Genomic DNA, 20000 nt, shown 5'->3' on the forward strand with positions numbered 1-20000 from the left:
CAGCGGCCCGGCAGGACTGAACCCACGGCCTTCCGATCAGACCTCCAACGTCTTAACCCCCGGGCTACCCTTTCCCTAATTTATTCTTTTTAGATCATTTATATCATTTTATTTTCATTTTTTAAGTCCTTTTTGTTCCGCTATGTAAAGATATATAAATGATAAAAGACATTTTTATTTTATTTATTGTATACTGAAATGTTGTAGAGATAAACTCAGAAGCATTGGAACACACCATTTTTTGAACACGAGGGGAAGAGCTGCTGTGGAAGAGTTGTATTGTTGTCTCCCCCGTGATCAGGAATGGTTTGATCCAGTTTGACATTGACAGCATCCTTCACTTTGTGTTCAGTCTCTCAGACATGGAGTCCAATGCTACAGCCACACACACACACACACACACACACACACACACACACACACAGTAGTAGGTCATTATTACCCTCAGTTTGTTCCGTTTCCCTTCTAGATGCAGGTCGTCACGTGGTTTATTTATATATTATATAATATATTAATGATGCACTAATCCCCCGCAGGCCGATTCCTCGGAGCACCGAAGCTCTCGGAAACCCTCTCCATGAACATAAACACCACTACACACTGTTTTCCTTCCCATCTCCTCGTCTGATCCTCGCTGTAATCCCGTGACGCGGCGTGTCTGAGATTCAGCACCTCAAAAATGCGTGATTCTGTATAATACACTACACACGCGTTACATCCAACTAAACACGGCTCTTGTGTTTACATGTAGAGAGCGTGTTCACCTTTACTCCGACAAAAATCATTCTTATATCAATTAAACTCTGAAAAATAACATTCCATCCTGTGCAGAAGTGTTGGCGCATCGCACATAATTCTGTAAAGCAAAAAAAAAAAACAATACAAAAAAATGACCATCATTTCCTTTCGCTTTCCAAAACGCACCAGTTCTCTCAGACACACGTTTACATTTGAAATCTTTTAAGGAACTCAGTCAGGAGATTGTTCCGGCTTTCTGGGAGAACCTACTGAAGTTTCTCGGTGTCTGAAGGTAAAATCTCAGAACCTCAGACATGTTTTAATCAAACCCAAAAATCTCTGGATATAAATATATGAGTGCGCACATGGAAATAGAACATAATGGAAATATATCATCTATAAATATATTATATGTCTTTTCCGCTGACACATTAACGCAGCATGTAACGCAAAACGTTAAACAAAACTTTCGGACAGTAGTGTATGTGCAAAATTATTGACACCCCTAAAAATTTTTAAACGCAGCTTTTCCCCCCACAGATTGTCCACTCTGAGAAACGAAGGTACTGAACTACCGTTCCCTTTCAGTCGTCAGAGTGAACCATCGATGGAACATTCTTGGATCTTTTACCTTTAAAAATCATTTACGGTACATGATTGGACCTTCAGGATCAGTGCTGTACGTTACTAACTAAAGCTACACTACACACATGCACCTTCTCAGCTACAATACTGACTGGTCTGTAGATAGTTCCACAGCACTGAATCTGACCAAACATCAGGTCACACACACACACACACACACACACACACGTAAAATCCCTCCACTAAGCTACACCATGAGGGGGGAAAAACACCCCAAACCTTCTCGCAACACAAGACATGCAGATGGATCTAAAAACACCACCATTGAAACTACAGTTAAACCCAGTATGTGTACATATAAGGTGTGCTCTGAAGGGTGCCAATAATTTTGGCGTTGGGTGCATTTGACGAAACAGAAGCAGCTGAGCGCACATTATCCACGAGTGTTCAGGAATTTTCCATTTTAAATGACATCAATTCTAAATATCAGTGAAAAGCAATGAATGTGTGGAAGCGCACGCGCTCTGTGTTTTTTTTTGTCCGTTTAGCAGTACATGTCAAGCAGAAAAGCTGCTCGTGCACGCGCGTGCACGCACAATCATCACGTCAACTGTCTGCATGCTCAGGTAATAACCGATGAAGCAAATCAGAACGCGATCTTCGTGTGTGTGTGTGTGTGTGTGTGTGTGTGTGTGTGTGTGAAACAGTAAAATCAGTGGAGCATGCCCCATGTCCTCTGTAAGGTTCTTAAACTCACACGTGCCAAATGAAAACCCGCTGTGTTTTACTCACGGTGCTCAGGGGCGCGCGCTCCGGACCGTGTCACCCACCGCGTCTTCCGGTTTAATCATCAATCAATCACATCAGTCACAACCACCGCCAGTGCGCGCGTGCTACAGATCAAACGCTGGGATCCAAATCGAGTGTAGGTCACAAATCTCCGACACGCACGCGCCGCTGAGCTCCGCCCCCTTTTCCCCCGACGCTTCAGCCGTGACCGCGCTTTCACACAGAAACGTGCAGCCGCATTTCGGATTAGCCGCGGGGTGCTAGCTGGCGCCCTGCGCCACCGCGTCCGCCATATTGGAAAGGTCATCAACCGTCCGTGCGTTTTACAAGCACTTTGCTTGTCTCGAGCATCATGAACATGTCCTCACATCACAAGGGATATAAATGTAAATATAAATACATTATTATTATTATTATTATTATTGCTGCCTTTATTTTAATATATATAACAGGAATACCAATAACAGCACCTCGTCACTGATGTGCGATCCTCCATCGTACACCTTCAGTACCTTTACCGTCTCTTTCACACAGATAGGTTCATGTAGTGCATCTGTAAAGCTAAGAGATTATTATGGTCTGTTTATGATCCTTAAATCTATTTAAAGGAGCGCGAGTGTGGATCAACGTGCTCTGAAGTCGGTTTTTGCATAAACACCTCCAGCAGTAAAGAAACTCATTTTAAAAAGGTTGTTGAGCAAAAGTAGTGAGTGTACATTTACATAAATGACTCTTAAGTGGGTGTGTATACTTTTGAGCACATGAATAAGAGCAGGTGTCTGTAATAGTCAGAATGCTGCTTGTTAAAGGGTTTTAATCACGATTATGGAACGCGCTCTTCACACGTCCAGGCTCCGTGCTGCAGGGAGGCTCCTCGTGTCCAACACCTTTATGAGAGGGGTTCTAGAAAAAACTGAAAGCTACAGTGGAAGTGGAGAAACAGCTGGAAACATCAGCATGAGTGTAGTTTAGAGCAGTGGTCACCAACCCTGTTCCGGGAGATCTACCTTCCTGAGGACTTCAGCTCCAACCGTAACGCTGATCACCTGACCAGCTAAATCACGGGCTGGAGAAGCGGTGGAGATTTCGATGGAGTTTGTGCGTCCTGTGTTCCTACGACTACGTTTAACCCTGAACACAAGCATCAGTTAACGTTCCACTACCCTGAGAACTGTTCCCCGAAGAACATGCGTCCATTATTCACACAGAGTTCTCCAGCGTTCCCCTCTGCAGTGTTGGTAAAGGGGAGGTGAAGAACCTTTCCCTTGTGAGTGAGGGTGAGCATGAGGCAGCGTTTCTGGTTATAAAGAGCTGTAAGGCTCACTTCACCCTGCGTTTACACACCGCCACGTTTTCATTTAAAAAGGTTCCAGTCGGTCTTGGAGATAAACAGAGGTTTATTTATTAATCATCCAGTGGCCAGGGGTGTGCTAACTTTTGCACTCCACAGCACAATGTTTGTAGACATTCCTGAGATAGTAGGGAAGTTAAGAAGGATTACAAATAAAGAAAGACACAGGAGAGCGGTTATTCCCCCTCATTTTATTCAGTAACGTGTATAATTACAAAGGCGTTTCTACAATCAGAACACACTTACACACTTTAGCCAGTGCAGCTGAAACGCCAAAACACAGTCACACAGACGTCATCATTTCATTTCAGCCAGCAAAATGCGTGACCAACAACACATAACAACAACTCGCTTTAACGAGACGAGGATTATTTACAATCAGCAGTGCTGAGAAACAGAGAAACGTCAGACGTGTTCAAATGTGCTACATCATCATCATCATCATCATCATCATCCTCATCATGCCGACACACACACGTGACTCCTTACTGTGTGCGTGCGAGTTACATGACTAATGTGAACACCCAAAAACAACAACCCCAGAATAAACCCTCCCCTTTACAGTACAGGACATTTTTAAATAAAAACACCTGGAATAAAACACTAAAACGCTTTAAAGAACGTTCGTTATAAATCTCACCGTTTCTACACGCTGACTAACGAGGAAAGAAAAGGAGGAGCATTATCATCTAAATAAATAAATAACTCAGTAATCACTCACTCCTCACAGGCATCATCACCGCGCACGCACGCACGCACGCACGCACGCACGCACGCACGCACGCACGCACGCACGCACGCACGCGGCTCATCGTCACGCCTTTCCAAATCCGCACTTACTCCACTCCTCGAACAGTCAGCACTCTGATTCTAATCCAATCGAATCAATCGAATCAGAGTCAATTCAACATTCCACAAGAGTCTATACAGGATGATTCATCAGGAGAGAGACATATTGCACTTTATGTAGTGTTAAAAAACAAACCAAAAAAACACTTCTATAACCGTCGAGATCACCACAATTCCAGATTATCCGTGTTTGCAAATCCAGGATTCTCCCTGATCTTCCAGTACGTTCCGTTAGAGACCCAAACCTCTCGGCCGGAGTCGTCCACCGTTTTCCTGGAAATGAACAACAAACGTGTTTTTTTATTTATTTATTTTTTTTTAGAGATTTTAGGACATCAGCATATACAGCAGTCACTGTGCAGGAAAATATATATTTAAAAAAAAGAATAAATATAAATGACAACCCATACACTAACGATCTGCTCTTTTCAAATGACTCTTCAACCAAAATGATTCACAAGCTACAAATCACTCACACGACTAGTAAAACTATCTAAATGCAGAAATCTAATAGTATAGTGCATTGAGAGCAGAGGGAGAACGACGCATCACTGACGGGTTCTCCCACGCAGGAAGCTGTACGCAGAGACACCGTTCATGGAGCATACAGAACTACTTCACTACGACTCGAATTCAGCTCACAGGGACTTCACACAGGATTTTAAACTCATACCTACTGGACTCTATACTTACTAGGAACAGGAAGAAGAAAAAGAGGGAGAGGGAGAGGAGTAAAAGGAAGAAGGCGGAAGTAGAAGAAAGAAAGAAAAAAAGAAAGCAAAAGCAGCTCACCTGAAGAAACGAGGGATGTGTTCCTCTCCTCTCTTAGACAGTTCTTTCCTCCGGTCCCTCTGTTTCTCCTCCACCTCATCCTTTAGCTTATCCGACTCAGCCACTTTACCCTCCTCAAGAAGTCTGCGGGGGGGGGGGGGGGGGGGGGGGGGGGGGGGTCGGGGGGTTAAAGAAAAAGAAGATAAAGAATCTAGATGTACTGGGGCTTATTTTCGAGCTGTGTTCCAAATGCAGCGCTCCTGAATCTGTAATCCCTACACAGATCCGTGTTACGGCGGAACGCTCGGGAACTCGGCACGTTTATGGCGAATCATTTCGAGCTCAGCGGCGAGACTGTGATGCTCCGACTGCGCTGATCACCACCGAGGAAAAGTACGGTTTGAAAGTCGGGTTTTGCTCTGAAATCTGAGCGCACACACACACACACACACACACAGTGAGTACACACCTCTGGTCCGGGCGGAACCGTGTGTCTGTAGGAGGCAGGACATCCTTCAGTTCAGGCGTGAGCTCGTTAAGTTCTCTGGCGTAACGAGAGAACCCGTAATACTCAAAATAATCTTCAGGCTGAGGATCTGTGGATTACAGAGGAACAGGAAACGCCACAGGTTCACATACAGGAAGTAGCGCTTTAGGAAAGTAGTAAGAAAGCACCAGAGAGATTAGAGTTTATCTGCACACTACAGGCCAGAGTTGATTATTTTGCTAGAACAGCAGCCGTTACTATAGAAACGAGAAGGTATAAGAACCCCTCAGCGCTGTGGGGTAATATAAACGCTGAGGACACTCACTGGGCTTCCAGAGGCATTGTGGGTTGGGTAGAGTGTCGCAGAAGATGCCTTCATGCCACGATCCGCCGAACCGATGCACCACATTCCCCGCCTGATCCAGAACCACGCCCTGGACCTCATTTTTATTTTCTCCAGAGCCGTAGCGAGACTGCGGAGAATCACAGCGATAACGTCAGCACTAATGGACAAGTTATTACACGAGTACTTGTGATGAGCTGTGTGTATGAATCAGGAACACACACACACACACACACACACACACACACACACACACACACCTTAACGAAGGTCAGTTTGCAGGAGCAGACGTCACTCTTCAGGTTTCGGATCACGACGTCGCCGTAGTGCTCGAGCCAGCGCTGCTGACTGAACACATTGTGGATGCAGGTCACTGCTTTATTCCACTCGTAATGATCTCCGTATCTGTAACGAGCACAGAGGAACTCACCATCAGACACACACACACACACACACACACACACACACTCTATATGTACATTAACCACAGAAAGGAATCATGACTCTCACCGGGGCAGCGTGACGTTCACCAGGCCCGTCGACACGATCTCCACAGACTTTCCCCAGAACTTATTCTTCCACCTCTGATCTGCAGGACGGAAAAAGTGCACACGCTGAGCAATCCTGCGTTTTTATCACCACAGACACACGCTTACGTTCAGAAAAGAACCAGAAACCAGACATCAGTGAGCAAAGAGAAGTGCATTTAGAGGAAACTAATCCACCGCAGGTTAAACCCTCACCTTGCCAGAATGTGAAGTTCTGTGACTCGGCGTGGCACGCAGAAACCGGAGGGTGATGACTCACCTGTAAAACATGCATCAGTATTAATCTCATCTTCAAATACATTTAAGATCAGCATCTAATGCTGCGTCTATATTTACACCCGTTTACTGCAGACACACAAACCCTGCATGTCACAAGCTCCTTTTCTTTATACCCGTTTTTTTTTTTTTTTTTAAAGAAGTCACATGATCAAGGATAATTAAAGTTACTGAGGTCATGTCCAGAAACACATCATTCACTTCATAGATTATACTCCTGATATCCCACAATGCACTACAGGTCAAAATAAATAAATAAATAAATAAAAACATGGACCCATAGTGTAGTCTGCTGTTTGTAGAGAGTAAGGAAGGAGGAGTAGGAAGTAGGGGGACAGAGTAGGGGACAGGAAGTACAGAATAGGGACTAGGGGATATCGTGTAGGGGATATCGTGTAGGGGAGAGGGGATATCGTGTAGGGGAGATCGTGTAGGGGATATCGTGTAGGGGATATCGTGTAGGGGAGAGGGGATATCGTGTAGGGGAGAGGGGATATCGTGTAGGGGAGAGGGGATATCGTGTAGGGGAGAGGGGATATCGTGTAGGGGAGAGGGGATATCGTGTAGGGGATATCGTGTAGGGAGTAGGGGATAGGGGATATCGTGTAGGGAGTAGGGATAGGGGATATCGTGTAGGGACTAGGGGATATCGTGTAGGGGATATCGTGTAGGGAAGAGGGCGTTATTTAAGAGAGTAATACCTGCTCGGCGACGTAGCGGAAGCCGCGTTCCTCTCTGATGCTCTCGTAGGTCTCTCCCAACACCGGGTTAAAGGGCTTATAGCGATTCCTCCAGGAGGCCCAGGCGTAACCGGAGATGGAGAACACGGCCACGTAAACCTGCCACACACACACACACACACACACACACACACACACACACAATAAATTCATCAACCAACAAAGCAAACAATCAGCATGTGTGTGTGTGAAAATACATTCATTCCCTTGTAAAATGCTACCTCGCTCTGCTCCTGTTCATTTATATAAAAAAACAATACTAAAGCTATCTTTGTTAATTTATGTTAACGTTGTGTGTAGCAGCTTCAGGGTCCGGGTTCAGAATGTGTTCACCAGTGGAGCGAGTTACTCTAAAACATTAAGGAAACGTTTAAGGAGGACACTTCATTTATCAGATCGGGTGAGGAATGTGTTTCACCAACACCAGTTCCTCAAAACAAAAGATCCTTTATTCATCCGAAACCACGCACGCACACACGCACGCACGCACATGCGTGCACAGGCGCACACGCACAGTCTGACTCATATAGGATATTAAAGCATCCTGACTCACACTGAACTCAACAGAATCATACAAGCTGCTAAACACTGAATCAGTGATCTGGAATCACAGCAGAATGACGGAGAATCGGACAGACTCGTACCATCCTCTGATAGGGGTCGTCTGTGCGGCTGGCGATGTCCAGCAGCTCCGAGTACTCGAGCTCCTCACTGACGCGCTGCAGGAAGTTGAGCGGCTCGTTCAGAGCGACGGGCATGGAGACGCGAGACAGATCCTTCCCGATGTTGTTGTACAGGATGGAGAGGATGCCGATGTGGCTGTTATCAGTGCAGCGTGCAGGCAGGACCGTGCGCCGGCCCGTCTCCTTCGGCACGCTGGAGGGAACGTCTGGAGCGTCCGACACACTCGTCCTGTACTTCATGTTCACCACTGCTGCACCACGACACACACACACACACACACACACACAGTCAGAATAAGTGCTTATAAAAAAGCACTCATGAAATAAGAAAAATGTCTCAGGATGTAAAAAGAAGACGAATCTGTGAGAGATTACTCGCTCACTCATTAGATCCTGATTAATCAGAGCAGTAATAACGAACGAGGTACCTTGTCCCTCCTCAGGCTCAGAGTTGCTCGTGGTGATGTCGCTCAGTCCCGACTCGTCAGAAGCCTCGTTCTCCGACAGGCTCTCGGACATGAGGACCTCGTTCGCGTCGAAATACTCGGCCATGGACTCTGCGACGGACAGCCTGCTGCGCGTCTCACAGCTCTGAGATGGACCACAATCACAAACCCATCCACAACGTGTAAACATGAGGAGAACGGGAAGAAAACTAGCCGCTAACATGGTTTTAAACAAGCACACTTTCCTCTCTGAGGATCTCAGACATCACGTCACGTGATCCGTTACAGCCTGCACGTTTTAAAGAGGACGAGGTGAAAACGCTGTAGAAGAATCTACACCGCGGCGCTGTGGAGTTCTGGACTCTGATTGGTCAGATGGTGTTGATTAGTTCTCTATAACCGCGGCTCTGACGGTAGCGCAGCTGCACATCGCAGCTTTATATTAACGTGTTATGGTTTCTATAGTAACCGCTCGTTCACAGGGATGTGTACAGCGGACGCTCCACTGATGATCAGACTGTTAAATAAAGGAGTGTAATCGTGGATGCGGTGAGGTTTTCTGTAAGGAGACATTTATAGCATTTATGGAAGGAGTCTCCAGCGTCAGCAGCATCACAGGAGTTTACGTGTCTCTGCGGTTTCTCTGTAACATGACACGCTGCGATTTTATTTATTTTTTATTATTAATTTCGAGAAAGAGTAGAGCGAGACCGGTGAGGGAACGACTGTTTATAGCTGCTAGAACGCAAGTGACAACAGCAACCGACTGGTTTGGGAAATTCCCACAGCGTTAATCGTAGCTATGAACAGTGTTTATTGCTTTACATACTTTATTTATTACTCATAATTATTATAGATTTGACACACCATGTGAAGTCTGACATCACATTATATCAGTCCCCACTATACAACAACAATAATAATAATAATAATAATAATAATCACACCCCTCTTCTTCTCCCTCCACTGGCTTCCTGTAGACACCCTATCAGATTCAAGGCCTTGATGCTCACCTACAAGACCTCGTCTGGAACAGCGCCCCCTACCTCCACACTCTCCTGAAGGCCTATGTTAATGACTGATGATTAGCGATACCTACTCAGTGTGGCTCAAGGTCCCTTTCCAAAACCTTCACACTAACTCTTCCTCAGCGGTGGAATGAACTTCCAACCTCAATCCGGACCGCAGAACCGGTCTCCATCTTCAAAACACAGCTAAAGACCCACCTCTTCCTTGAGCACCTAACCAACCCCTAAAACTCCAACCCCACATTATCCTAGGAAAAAAAATTAATTAATTTAAAATAAGTAAATAAAAATAATTTGTAAATAAATAAATAAATAAATAAATAAATAAAAATTTTAAACAAACAAACAAAACACACAACTTACTGGTTCTTACACCTCGACTCTGCGCGCTGTGCTTCTCTAGAGCTAAAGTCTAAATCTTTCAGTACTTGTATTGTTCTCCGCTCCATGTTTCGCTTCACTTGTATTTCCTCATTCATAATTCACTTTGTATAAAAGTGTCTGCTAAATGAATGTAATAATAATAATAATAATAATAATAATAATAATCTATAAAATCCAGTAAGATTATTAACAGTTCTGTGAGGAGAGAACTCACCTGATCCTGTCGCACGGTGCAGAACGACTCCTCAGATGAATCGGAGGACAGAGACAGTGAGTGGACTTTCGTGTGACGAGACTGTAGCTCGAGCTGGAAAGACACACACACACACACACACACACACACACACACACACACACACACACACACACTTAATGAGTCACAACACTACAATCACGCGTATTTAAAATATCTGGAGCCCCGCCCACATACAGCACAAAATCTCACATCCGCCTTCACGCCAAGAGAAATCAATCAAAATCAAAGCATGTCACCTTCAACAAGAAATGGGGGGGGGAGGGGGGGGGGCACGGATTTATGAGTTATAGAATCTCAGTTCAATCAGTCAACCCCGAAAACACAGCAAACTAAACAGAGTTCCAGCTAATGATATAAAAATGAATAATACACACACTTTTAAATACACACTTTCTGGGCTGATCCTACTGCATGCTTTACATTTCTCTCTCTCTCACACACACACACACACACACACTTAAAACAGCCCAAACCAGTTGGCTCATCTTTATCTTCAGACAGAATTGGAGATCTAGTTTTGCACACAGGCGTGACGTCCTGGAAATGCAGGAAGTAAAGCAGATGGACTTCCTCTACACACTCCTCCTTCATCCTACAGACAGGAATTCCTCTGTAAATCTTACGCAGGAGCGTTTACACACGTTTACTGCTGTAAGAGGAGGAGGTGCTGCATTACTGGAGGAGTTAACACACGGCGCACTTTTCTCCGCTTAGTCGCCATGCTGTCGTTTTCAGATCTCAGTCTTTTATGGAGATGTGTGTCCACGGATAAACGAACACGCTCGGAATTACAGCCGACTCGTGTTCATAAACACACACGCACAGGAAGACCAAGAAACGTCCCGAAACCTCACATAAATAGAGGAGGGATTTTTGTAGCTTGGTTCGGCCATGAGAACGTTCCCACGCAACTTCACTAAACGGTTCAGAAACCAAGTCCAATTATAAATAATTATAAATAACGGAACATTTAAGCTAAACGTCTCCAAGAACGGGGAGACTTTAAATCGCTCGTATTCGCAGCGTGTCGCTGGAGATTCAGCGCTCAGTCTTCAGTTTGTTCATTTTCAGCTCTCTGTGAGCTTTTATGGAGTTTTGTGGGCGTGGCTAAATGTAAACATGCAGTCAGTATATGCAGAGATGGGAAGTTGATGGCTGATTGGCGTTTATCAACATGCTAAATAAATAAATAAATAAATAAATAAATAAATAAATAAATAAATAAATAATCAGTGAAGCTTTACTAAACGAGGCGTGATGTGTGTGTGGTGCGTGTGTGTAGTGGCACGTAGCCGCCGCTCTCACCTCGGACAGCGTGGTGCACAGTGAGGCGAGCTGGTCGGAGGTGGACTGACGCAGGTCCGGCCCGGTCCACACCTGCGCGAGACGCTCATGCTCCAACGTCAGCCCCTCGTGGACGGACTTCAGAGACGTGTGGACTGACGGGAGAGACACGCAGGGTTAAGCACCTGAAAGCTCTCAGGGTTTTTAGGGATAAGGTGTGATGTGATGAGTGAACACACCTCTCTGAGACACAGTGTAAATGTTCTGCTGGAGTTTCTTTCCCTCGGGTGAACTGCAGCCCGGAGTGGACAGCTGAGAGTAAACGAAATCCGGGATGGACTGAAGAGACGAACCGAGACCAGAGGACGAGGACAACGCGCTGATGTGATTATTGGCAGGAAGCTGAGAGAGAGAGAGAGAGAGAGAGAGAGAGAGATAGAGAGAGAGAGAGAGAGAGATAGATAGAGAGAGACAGAGAGAGAGACAGAGAGAGAGAGAGAGAGAGAGAGAGAGAGAGAGAGAGAGAGAGAGAGAGATAGAGAGAGAGAGAGAGATAGATAGAGAGAGAGAGAGAGAGAGAGAGAGAGAGAGAGACAGAGAGAGAGAGAGAGAGAGAGAGAGAGAGAGAGAGAGAGAGAGAGAGAGAGAGAGAGAGGGGGGGGGGGGGGCAGGGACAGAGAGAGAGAGAGAGAGGGGGGGGGGGGAGACAGAGAGAGGGGGGGAGAGAGTGTGTGAGAGGAGGGGGGGGGGGGGGGAAGATGTATTTATTGAATAAAAATGACTGTGTTTAATCTAAGGACAGAAGCGAGGCGTGAGACTCACCATGCCATGTGACATCGTGCGATTGTGTCCCCAGACTTTCCCCACTTTCTTTTTCGGCTTCTCCAAAGTCAGATTCTAACACACACACACACACACACACACACACACACACACACACACACACACACACACACACACACACACACACACACACACACACACACACACAGAGAGTTTGTCTAAAGACTTCACTTTGGATTTCATTATTCTACTTTTTGGGCAGAATTTTTTTTCTGATTGTCAAATTCCAGCAGTTAAATCGTACATTTGGCAAAATCCAACAGACCTGGCTGATGCGTCACACCTCGTGTGATTATCAGGTTAGGGAGACTAACGTCTCTTTTGGAAGAAAAAAGAAATCTGCAAAAGCCAGCATGACCCATTTCTTTACGAAAGCTCGTCTGTCTTTTGTATTTATTTGTAGTTTTCACATGTTACAATGTACATATACACAAACTAATACTATTCCAATTCTAACATATAATAGTTATATAGTGTGTGTGTGTGTGTGTGTGTGTGTGTGTGTCTCTACACTATATCTAATGATGTACAAGTATCAAAGCCAGGCGGTATGTCCCCCACACTGAGCTGAACACACGCAGTATAAATGTAAAGGAGTTCAATACGACACACACTACGTGAGAATGTAAACACACAGGAAGCCGTGGCTCACCTGCATGCTGATCCTCTTCTCCAGGTCCTTGTTAGTGATGGGCAGATCTCCCTCCAGGCAGTGCAACATCTGGATCAGACGCCCGAGTTCAGCCAGGTCCAGCTGACAGCGAGCCAGCTCTGCAGGGGTCAAAGGTCAAACGGTTATATTGGGAGAGAAGGCCGTGTTCGTGAGCTGCTCTCACGCTCACTCTCACGTGGACGTTCACGAGGAGATCGGCGGCACGAAGACGGCAGCGGAGCAGATGGAACGGAAACACACGTGCACGTGTCACTTTTTAAAGAGAGAATTTTAAATGACATGCGAGATTCTACAACCGCGGTGCTGTCGAACTTTCACACCGAGAAGTGAAAAGCACAGGGGAGGCTCTCTTCTACATCCTCCATGCACATTTCACATAAATAACTTCAAATACAATCAAATCTTATTCAACATTTCCTCCATCTCAGTCCACTCTTCAATTCAATCTCCAAATACAATCATTAAAATCTCATTTTATCCACATTAACGTGCGAATCAAACGCCTCACGATTACAACGTCCTTTTCCACGAGGAGTCCGTTAGATTATTAAAATATATCTATAAGCTTATTTCCTTCTCTCAGCCCTGTAACCTGAACACTTTTACCCCGGGGAACCACTGGGAACGTTCCGCCACAGGAAGCTGCATCATGCGAATTTCCTGATGATCGTGTGAAGAAGAAACGCGGGTTAAGATAGTTAAGTTCTATAGAGCTATTGAGTGCAGAGGTGACTCTGAAAATATAAAATCCATCATTTGTGTAAGAGATTCAAGTAAACATTCATTTTGAAAACTGTACATAAGGAGAAAGAAGATAAAAGTAGATAAAGTCTAGTTAACCATGTTTTTGTATCTGATCTTTTTGAATAAAAATAATTAGCATAACTTTTACATCGAACTGAGGCTCGAGTCTGAGTGAATAATTACTGAACGGGTGAAAATGAAGTGAGGTGTTTTGAAGAAGGAGAAGAAGGAGGAGAAGGAGGAGGAGAAGGAGGAGAAGGAGGAGTAGGAGGAGTAGGAGGAGTAGGAGGAGACCTTGCTGGCAGGCGTTGGCTCGCTGCGTTTGCTGGAGCCAGGCGGAGACTTTACTGTTGACGCGTGACGAGGCGAGAGACGGAGAACTCAGCGTGGAGGGCTGGAACACGGAGGCCGACGTCTGGAACTGAGGAAGCTGCAGAGAAAATTAAACCCCATTAAAGATCTATAAACACATTCCTAACACAGGAACTGCTCAACTCGGCTTATTTTACTTCCCGGTGCAGAGTTTTTATATTGGGGGCGGAGCTTGGTGTACTGAACATCACTGATTGGTTAACAGTCATCTTCACAGAACTAATGTGTCCTAATGATTATCCTTGACAAGCCTGTATAAATATACATTATTATATCGTCAGGAGAAAAAACTAAAAACCACCACCAGAAAACCCAGGATTAAAGCTGCAATAAAGATTTTTTCAGATTCTCTGTTGGTTAAATTTGATTATTTCCAATTTAAATTGAAGTAGATTTAGAATTTGGTTTTTGTACCCTGACCAACAAAATCTACTTTTTAAAAAAGATTTAAAGGCAGAATGGTTCGTTTAAACCCCAATTCCACTGCAACAGCTGCAAAGCTAACAGACTGCTAGACTTTATTCCTCTGACCGGCGCTTTAATAAATGCTTATTGCTCTTTTAATAAAGAAACAGGACTAACTGGACCACATGACCCTGATTAAACAGTTCATACGAGTTATCTTTGGTAAATCGGACACAACAGGAATCTTCCTGCACCACTCCTTTAACCATTATGCAAGGTGAGGGCCAAACGTTCAGTCTTAATTATTATAGTGCGTTTAATGTGCATCAGGAAGTAGACGACCCGCCACATCTTCACATCACTGGGAGGAAACAAACAAAACTGATGCTGTAAAATGTTCCATTTTCCTGCAGTAACTTTCCCACTAAAAACAAACAAACCAAAAGTGACATACGGCTGCTTTAAAATGTCAAATCTCTATTATTATCTACAACTTGCTGCAATTTAAAGAAAATTCCACTGAGAAAAAAAAAAAAAAAAGTTTAGCTTTGTGGATCACAAAGACCAGAGTTATTTAGGGACAAAGATTACACAACTCAAAATAATTTAGCTGATTATCCGGAGGGAAAAATTAATGATAATTTATGTAAAAAAAATAATAAATGTTTGAGTCAATGATTAAAAGTTGTTTTAAAGGTGATTATTAATAAACAAGCATTGCAGTAATACAGACACACATGTAGATAAATTAAAATAAAGCAAGTCTAATGAATAAGCATATTTTGAATGAATGAATCATTAATGTATTATTCCTGTACTGATTTGGATTTGTGCACGTCCGGTGCTCAGCAGGACCAGAGCATACGGTTTTTAACCAGATCTCCCACACAGACCAGTTTATTTTATATTTGGAAGTTTTCACATGTATAATGATTTTAGAAAGGTGAAGTGGAGGTGAACGGGGACGCTGCCCGTGTAGCCCGTGTTAGTGATCGGACTGACGCTCTGTACAGTGGAATTAGAGCAGCGAGGTCCTCACCGTGTCCATCATGGCTCTGTTCCTCTGAGCTAACGTGGCCACGGTGGGCAACGTGCTGCCGGTTCCTGCCGAGAGCGCCTGCAGGACGCCGTGATGGATGCTCATCGCCTCGTTCTTCTTATAGATGCGGTGCGCAGTCAGTTTGGTCATCCAGATGTAGAAGATGTCCTGACTTTTAGCCTGTAGATCCCAAAACAAACACTAATTAATTAAGGACACTTTTCTCCCCATCTCCGCTCCCGCTGACGTGGACTGGGCGTCTGAGCTGCGCACCTTTAAGTGAATCAGGTTATCTCCTGAGTCCAGGTCGATTCGTTTGGACTTTTTGTTGACGGACATGACGGCGAGGCTGACGTCCAGAGCGGCGTGGTTTTTCCCTCTCATCATCTGGTGGAGAGAAGAAACAAATTTAGTTGTGTCACAACTTAAAGTAAAATAAGAGCAATTCCAGAGCAATAATAATAATAATAAAAAAACACCACAAGACGACTCACATCCTGCTGAGATTTGGAGTATCTGAGGATCCCCTTCTCCAGAAAGAAGTATCTCTGGATCAGAAAGATAAAACAATCTGAATGGCAGCTCTGCTACCACAGGGGTGTGTGTGTGTGTGTGTGTGTGTGTGTGTGTGTGTGTGTGTGTGTGTGTGTGTGAGAGAGAGAGGATGGGTGAAGGAGAACCAGTGTAAAGCGCTCTGGAACACTAAGGTTAAAAATAAAAAGCGCTATACAAGTTAAAATGTTTGAAACGCAGAACGATAAACTATAGAAGAGGTTTAAAAGGGCGTGTGAGAAGCGACGCTTCCGGAGGTTTCAGGGAAGTGAGCGAGTTCCTCTCGCTGGTGCAGATGATGGACATGTTCTCCATCAGGAGATCAGGATTATTAAACACATGCTCCGCCTACAGGCCGGAAAACGACTCCAACGTAACTCCAGTTTTATTTTGTGAAGTAAAGCATGCGTAGAAACGGTTCTGAGAGGAGGACGCGAGTGTGTGGTGCTAACACACACTCCTTCCTGGGAGGTTAAGAATAAAGCTTCAGGGTAAATTAAGCTTCAGGGCAGTGGTGTCTCAGGGGTTAAAGGCTCTGGGTTACTGATCAGAAGGTCAGGACTGCTGGAGCCTTGAGCGAGGCCCTGAACCCTCACCTGCTCAGGTGTATAAATGAGACAGGTCTAGGTCACTCTGGAGAAGAATGTCTGCAAAATGCCGTAAATGTAACTCCCAGATTCAAATAAAAGTGTCGCAATACGACGGGACGTCACCATCACCCGTCACCGTCACTCGGTCAAGAGCACAGCAGCAGATGAAATTAGGAAAGAGTATTTTTTAATAAAAAAAGTTTCCACATTATGTGTCTCACCTTGTGCCAACCCTGCAGTGGATACTTCCTCTTCTTCATCAGGAATCCCTCACAGATCCCCGGGATGCTGTACTTCTCCGGATCGATCACGCTGGACGGGATATCGGTCATCACCTCCCAGTCTCTGGACTGCTGCATTTCCAAAACAAACCACAGCTTGAACAAAGCTCTGGGATTAGAATACTGATGAGGGAGTGGCGTGCGAGAGCTGGGACACTGACCTGTCGAGAGGACCCGGTGCTGTTGCTGCGAGAGTGACTGGGTTTAAACACCGAGCGCGGAGATTTCTCCACCGCAGCATGATTACTGTGATGCTCCATCTTCACCAAAAACACCGCGCGGATACTTCCACAGTCACGACTATTCACACACGGACTCCCTCTGGCTCATCACATCCAGGGTTTCATCAAACGCAACTGCAAAGGGAAAAGAAAAGAACCGCAGACAATGAAACTCTATACGCCTGTTTAGAGAAAACGCGCAAGTCGAAGTAGGAAATAAAGAACACGTTAAGAGCGGTTCAGTCAGGTGGCGAGATCTTTAATACACGCGAAATCTCTCTGACGCCTAGTAAAGGACACGAGGAATAACGAGCAGGAGGAGTGTGAAACACCGTGGGTGTTTTTAGTTAATATAAAACACAGACTACACAAACTCTGCGTCGTTCAGGACCGCGCTGGTGTACGGACCAGCTCACTGACCAGGAGATACCGCCATTAACCCCAGCTCCGACACGCCCGCGACTCCAGCACAACTCATGTACGGTGTTAGAGAGGTCACACACCTGAGCAGGTAAACAGAGAGGCATTCAGGGTGTGTTACAGCTCAGAGATCTCAGATCCCACACACACACACACACACACACACACACACACACACAACAATGTTTACAATACACCGAACTGGAATATTCTGAAACATTCATCCTCCTCCTGTAATCGTTTCTATTTTGGTGGAAGTTCATGCCGGAGATGCCGGAGCACTTTACCCTCGCTATGAGGAGCTGATCATCACACAGCGCCTCGCTCCCTCCCTGCATTATGAATGATGAATAACTGGAATTCCTCCTGAATGACTGTTTCGAGCGTGAACCTGTTCCACAGCCCCAGTTTCACCCAGTTCTCTCTCTCTCGCACACACAGGTATATAAACAGCTGTGCGTCAATCTCCAGAGGAACACAAAGCTAAGACAGAAACACACGGCCGAGGTGGGAAAGTGAACACGGCGGCCATTTTAAAAACCGCACATAATCCAGTCTGTCCTTCATGATGCTGATCTCAGTTCATCTTCTGTTCAGTTTTCTTCTCAGCATGTATGTGTGTGTGTGTGTGTGTGTGTGTGTGTGTGTGTGCGTGCGCGCATCATCCATAATGCACTAGTGCAGGGGGTCCCATCCTTTCTCCTCAGCCAATTATTTGCCTTTAAAGACTCCTGATTAATCAAACACACTCATTTTAATCCACACTTATTGACACTTTTTTTTTCTCAGCACTTTTTGCTGTGATTTTGAGCTCCACACCGCTTGCCTTGAAAAAAAGCAACTGTTTGTATGTTGTTGAGGCAGACTGTCATTTTTTAATTTTTTATTTCAAATATCTCTTTTTTTTTTTTTTTTTTTTTTTTTTTTTTTTAAGAAAGCTCCAAACACATCCCAACGCACTATATTCTCCTCGCGGAGCTTACAGAACACGTCCCGCTCCGGATCGGACAGACCCTGTGTCCTCAGTCAGGCGTACCCGTACCTCTAATCAGGTTCCTGGCAGCTCCTCTAAAGCCCAGGATACATGTGCACTCCAGTGTGTAGCGTGGAGGTCTGGACCACGGTCCTGAACTCTAGTGAGAGAAACGTAACGAGCGATTACGTCCGAGAGCGAACCTCCTCGGGGGATCGGACTGATCGCCCCTGCTGATCGGATCTTGGAGTTTTGCGTGTATACTGCTCTACACCGTGTTATCGTCACACGGCTGTGTCCGGACTGAACGCGAGAACTGGACAGACGCTACATACAGCAGTAAAAACAACGAGACCTCCTGAACCTCGTGACCAAACTAAACGAAACGAAACTGGTGACGCTACGAGCTGCGTCGTTATCGCCGTCTCCCTGCGTGAGCTGCATCTCTGTAACAAAGCGCAGTTTAAAAGCAAGGCAACAAAATAGCCTGGATTATTCAGCACTACTGTACAAGACGTGATCGTCCATAGCACAAGGGTTAAAGTTCAGAGATGTACGTGTATGTAAATACACTTCCATCACATCAAGGGGATTCGTTTCCTAACAGCATGCCCCTCCCCCAGCATGTTTCATTCCTTGCTCAGAGTTATATTAATTCTTGAAAGTTATTCACGCTTATCTCGTGTAGAACTGCAGCGCTGCAGCAATTTAATAACCGAGATCAGAAACGTATTAAAGTGTCTGTATTGCGCTTCCTGTAGCGTTCATCCGTGCGTAATAGTGACTGATTACATTGAGCTCTTCGTTTCAAGTTCAGTCACAGGGTCAGGATCGTTCCTAAACTCCACCGAGATGAAGGAGCCGCTTAAAACAACGAGGATCACTGGCCAGCATGATGAAGTCAGATTTAATCCGACATCCTGTGCAGTAACGAGCGGTTCTGCTGTACACAGACACGCTGGAAAACACGTACACTAACCAGTTCCTCTCACAGACGCCTCGGGCTGCAGGACTCGGACCTGTTACCGACACGGACGTGACGGAGCGCCGCTTTAGTGGGTAAAGTGTCACTCCGTCACACAGACGCGGAGGACAACGAGACACACGAGAGCTAGAGCAACAAAGGAACATGAAAAATGATTTGAGACGTGCCCCGGGGGAAACGTGCCTCCGAGAAGCCTCGGCGATCAGACTCGTTCAGGCACTCGCGCTGGAATGTGATCAGACCGCACGTCGGTTTCATCATCGCCCAACAAAGCTTCAGCCGAGACTTCTTTACTTCATTCCTCACCATTATGATGTTTGAGTAAAAATAACGTTCACGCCTCT

The 20000-nt window shown here is 45.3% G+C and overlaps 2 protein-coding genes across 7 annotated transcripts in view; both read right to left on the reverse strand.

Annotated features, from left to right (window-relative positions):
* Positions 1-2295, reverse strand: part of LOC108257322 (TANK-binding kinase 1-binding protein 1) — an 11844-nt gene extending 9549 nt beyond the window's left edge. The window contains exons 1-2 of one of the 3 annotated variants that reach the window (XM_053675277.1): positions 2116-2295; positions 236-375 (exon numbers count right to left, since the gene is read on the reverse strand). The gene's annotated coding sequence lies outside the window, so the exon portion shown is untranslated. The remainder of the gene's footprint in view (positions 1-235; positions 376-2115) is intronic. The other 2 variants (XM_017454979.3, XM_017454980.3) reach the window with 2 other exon arrangements.
* A 1344-nt stretch (positions 2296-3639) lies between these two features.
* The window catches only part of LOC108257321 (oxysterol-binding protein-related protein 6), a 17744-nt gene continuing 1383 nt past the window's right edge, over positions 3640-20000 (reverse strand). For 2 of the 4 annotated variants that reach the window (XM_017454975.3, XM_017454976.3), the window contains exons 2-22: positions 17219-17413; positions 16998-17129; positions 16129-16182; positions 15908-16021; positions 15635-15814; positions 14113-14248; positions 13054-13172; positions 12381-12455; positions 11798-11960; positions 11580-11713; positions 10233-10325; positions 8589-8751; positions 8122-8411; positions 7439-7576; positions 6657-6720; positions 6424-6502; positions 6174-6318; positions 5896-6043; positions 5553-5679; positions 5105-5227; positions 3640-4585 (exon numbers count right to left, since the gene is read on the reverse strand). In XM_017454975.3, coding sequence (XP_017310464.1) covers positions 4477-4585; positions 5105-5227; positions 5553-5679; positions 5896-6043; positions 6174-6318; positions 6424-6502; positions 6657-6720; positions 7439-7576; positions 8122-8411; positions 8589-8751; positions 10233-10325; positions 11580-11713; positions 11798-11960; positions 12381-12455; positions 13054-13172; positions 14113-14248; positions 15635-15814; positions 15908-16021; positions 16129-16182; positions 16998-17129; positions 17219-17317 — 2685 coding nt within the window. In that variant the 5' untranslated portion in view covers positions 17318-17413 and the 3' untranslated portion in view covers positions 3640-4476. The remainder of the gene's footprint in view (positions 4586-5104; positions 5228-5552; positions 5680-5895; positions 6044-6173; positions 6319-6423; positions 6503-6656; positions 6721-7438; positions 7577-8121; positions 8412-8588; positions 8752-10232; positions 10326-11579; positions 11714-11797; positions 11961-12380; positions 12456-13053; positions 13173-14112; positions 14249-15634; positions 15815-15907; positions 16022-16128; positions 16183-16997; positions 17130-17218; positions 17414-20000) is intronic. The other 2 variants (XM_017454978.3, XM_017454977.3) reach the window with 2 other exon arrangements.

This window comes from Ictalurus punctatus, chromosome 24, assembly GCF_001660625.3.
Source record: "Ictalurus punctatus breed USDA103 chromosome 24, Coco_2.0, whole genome shotgun sequence".
In the NCBI taxonomy this organism is placed as follows: Eukaryota; Metazoa; Chordata; class Actinopteri; order Siluriformes; family Ictaluridae; genus Ictalurus; species Ictalurus punctatus.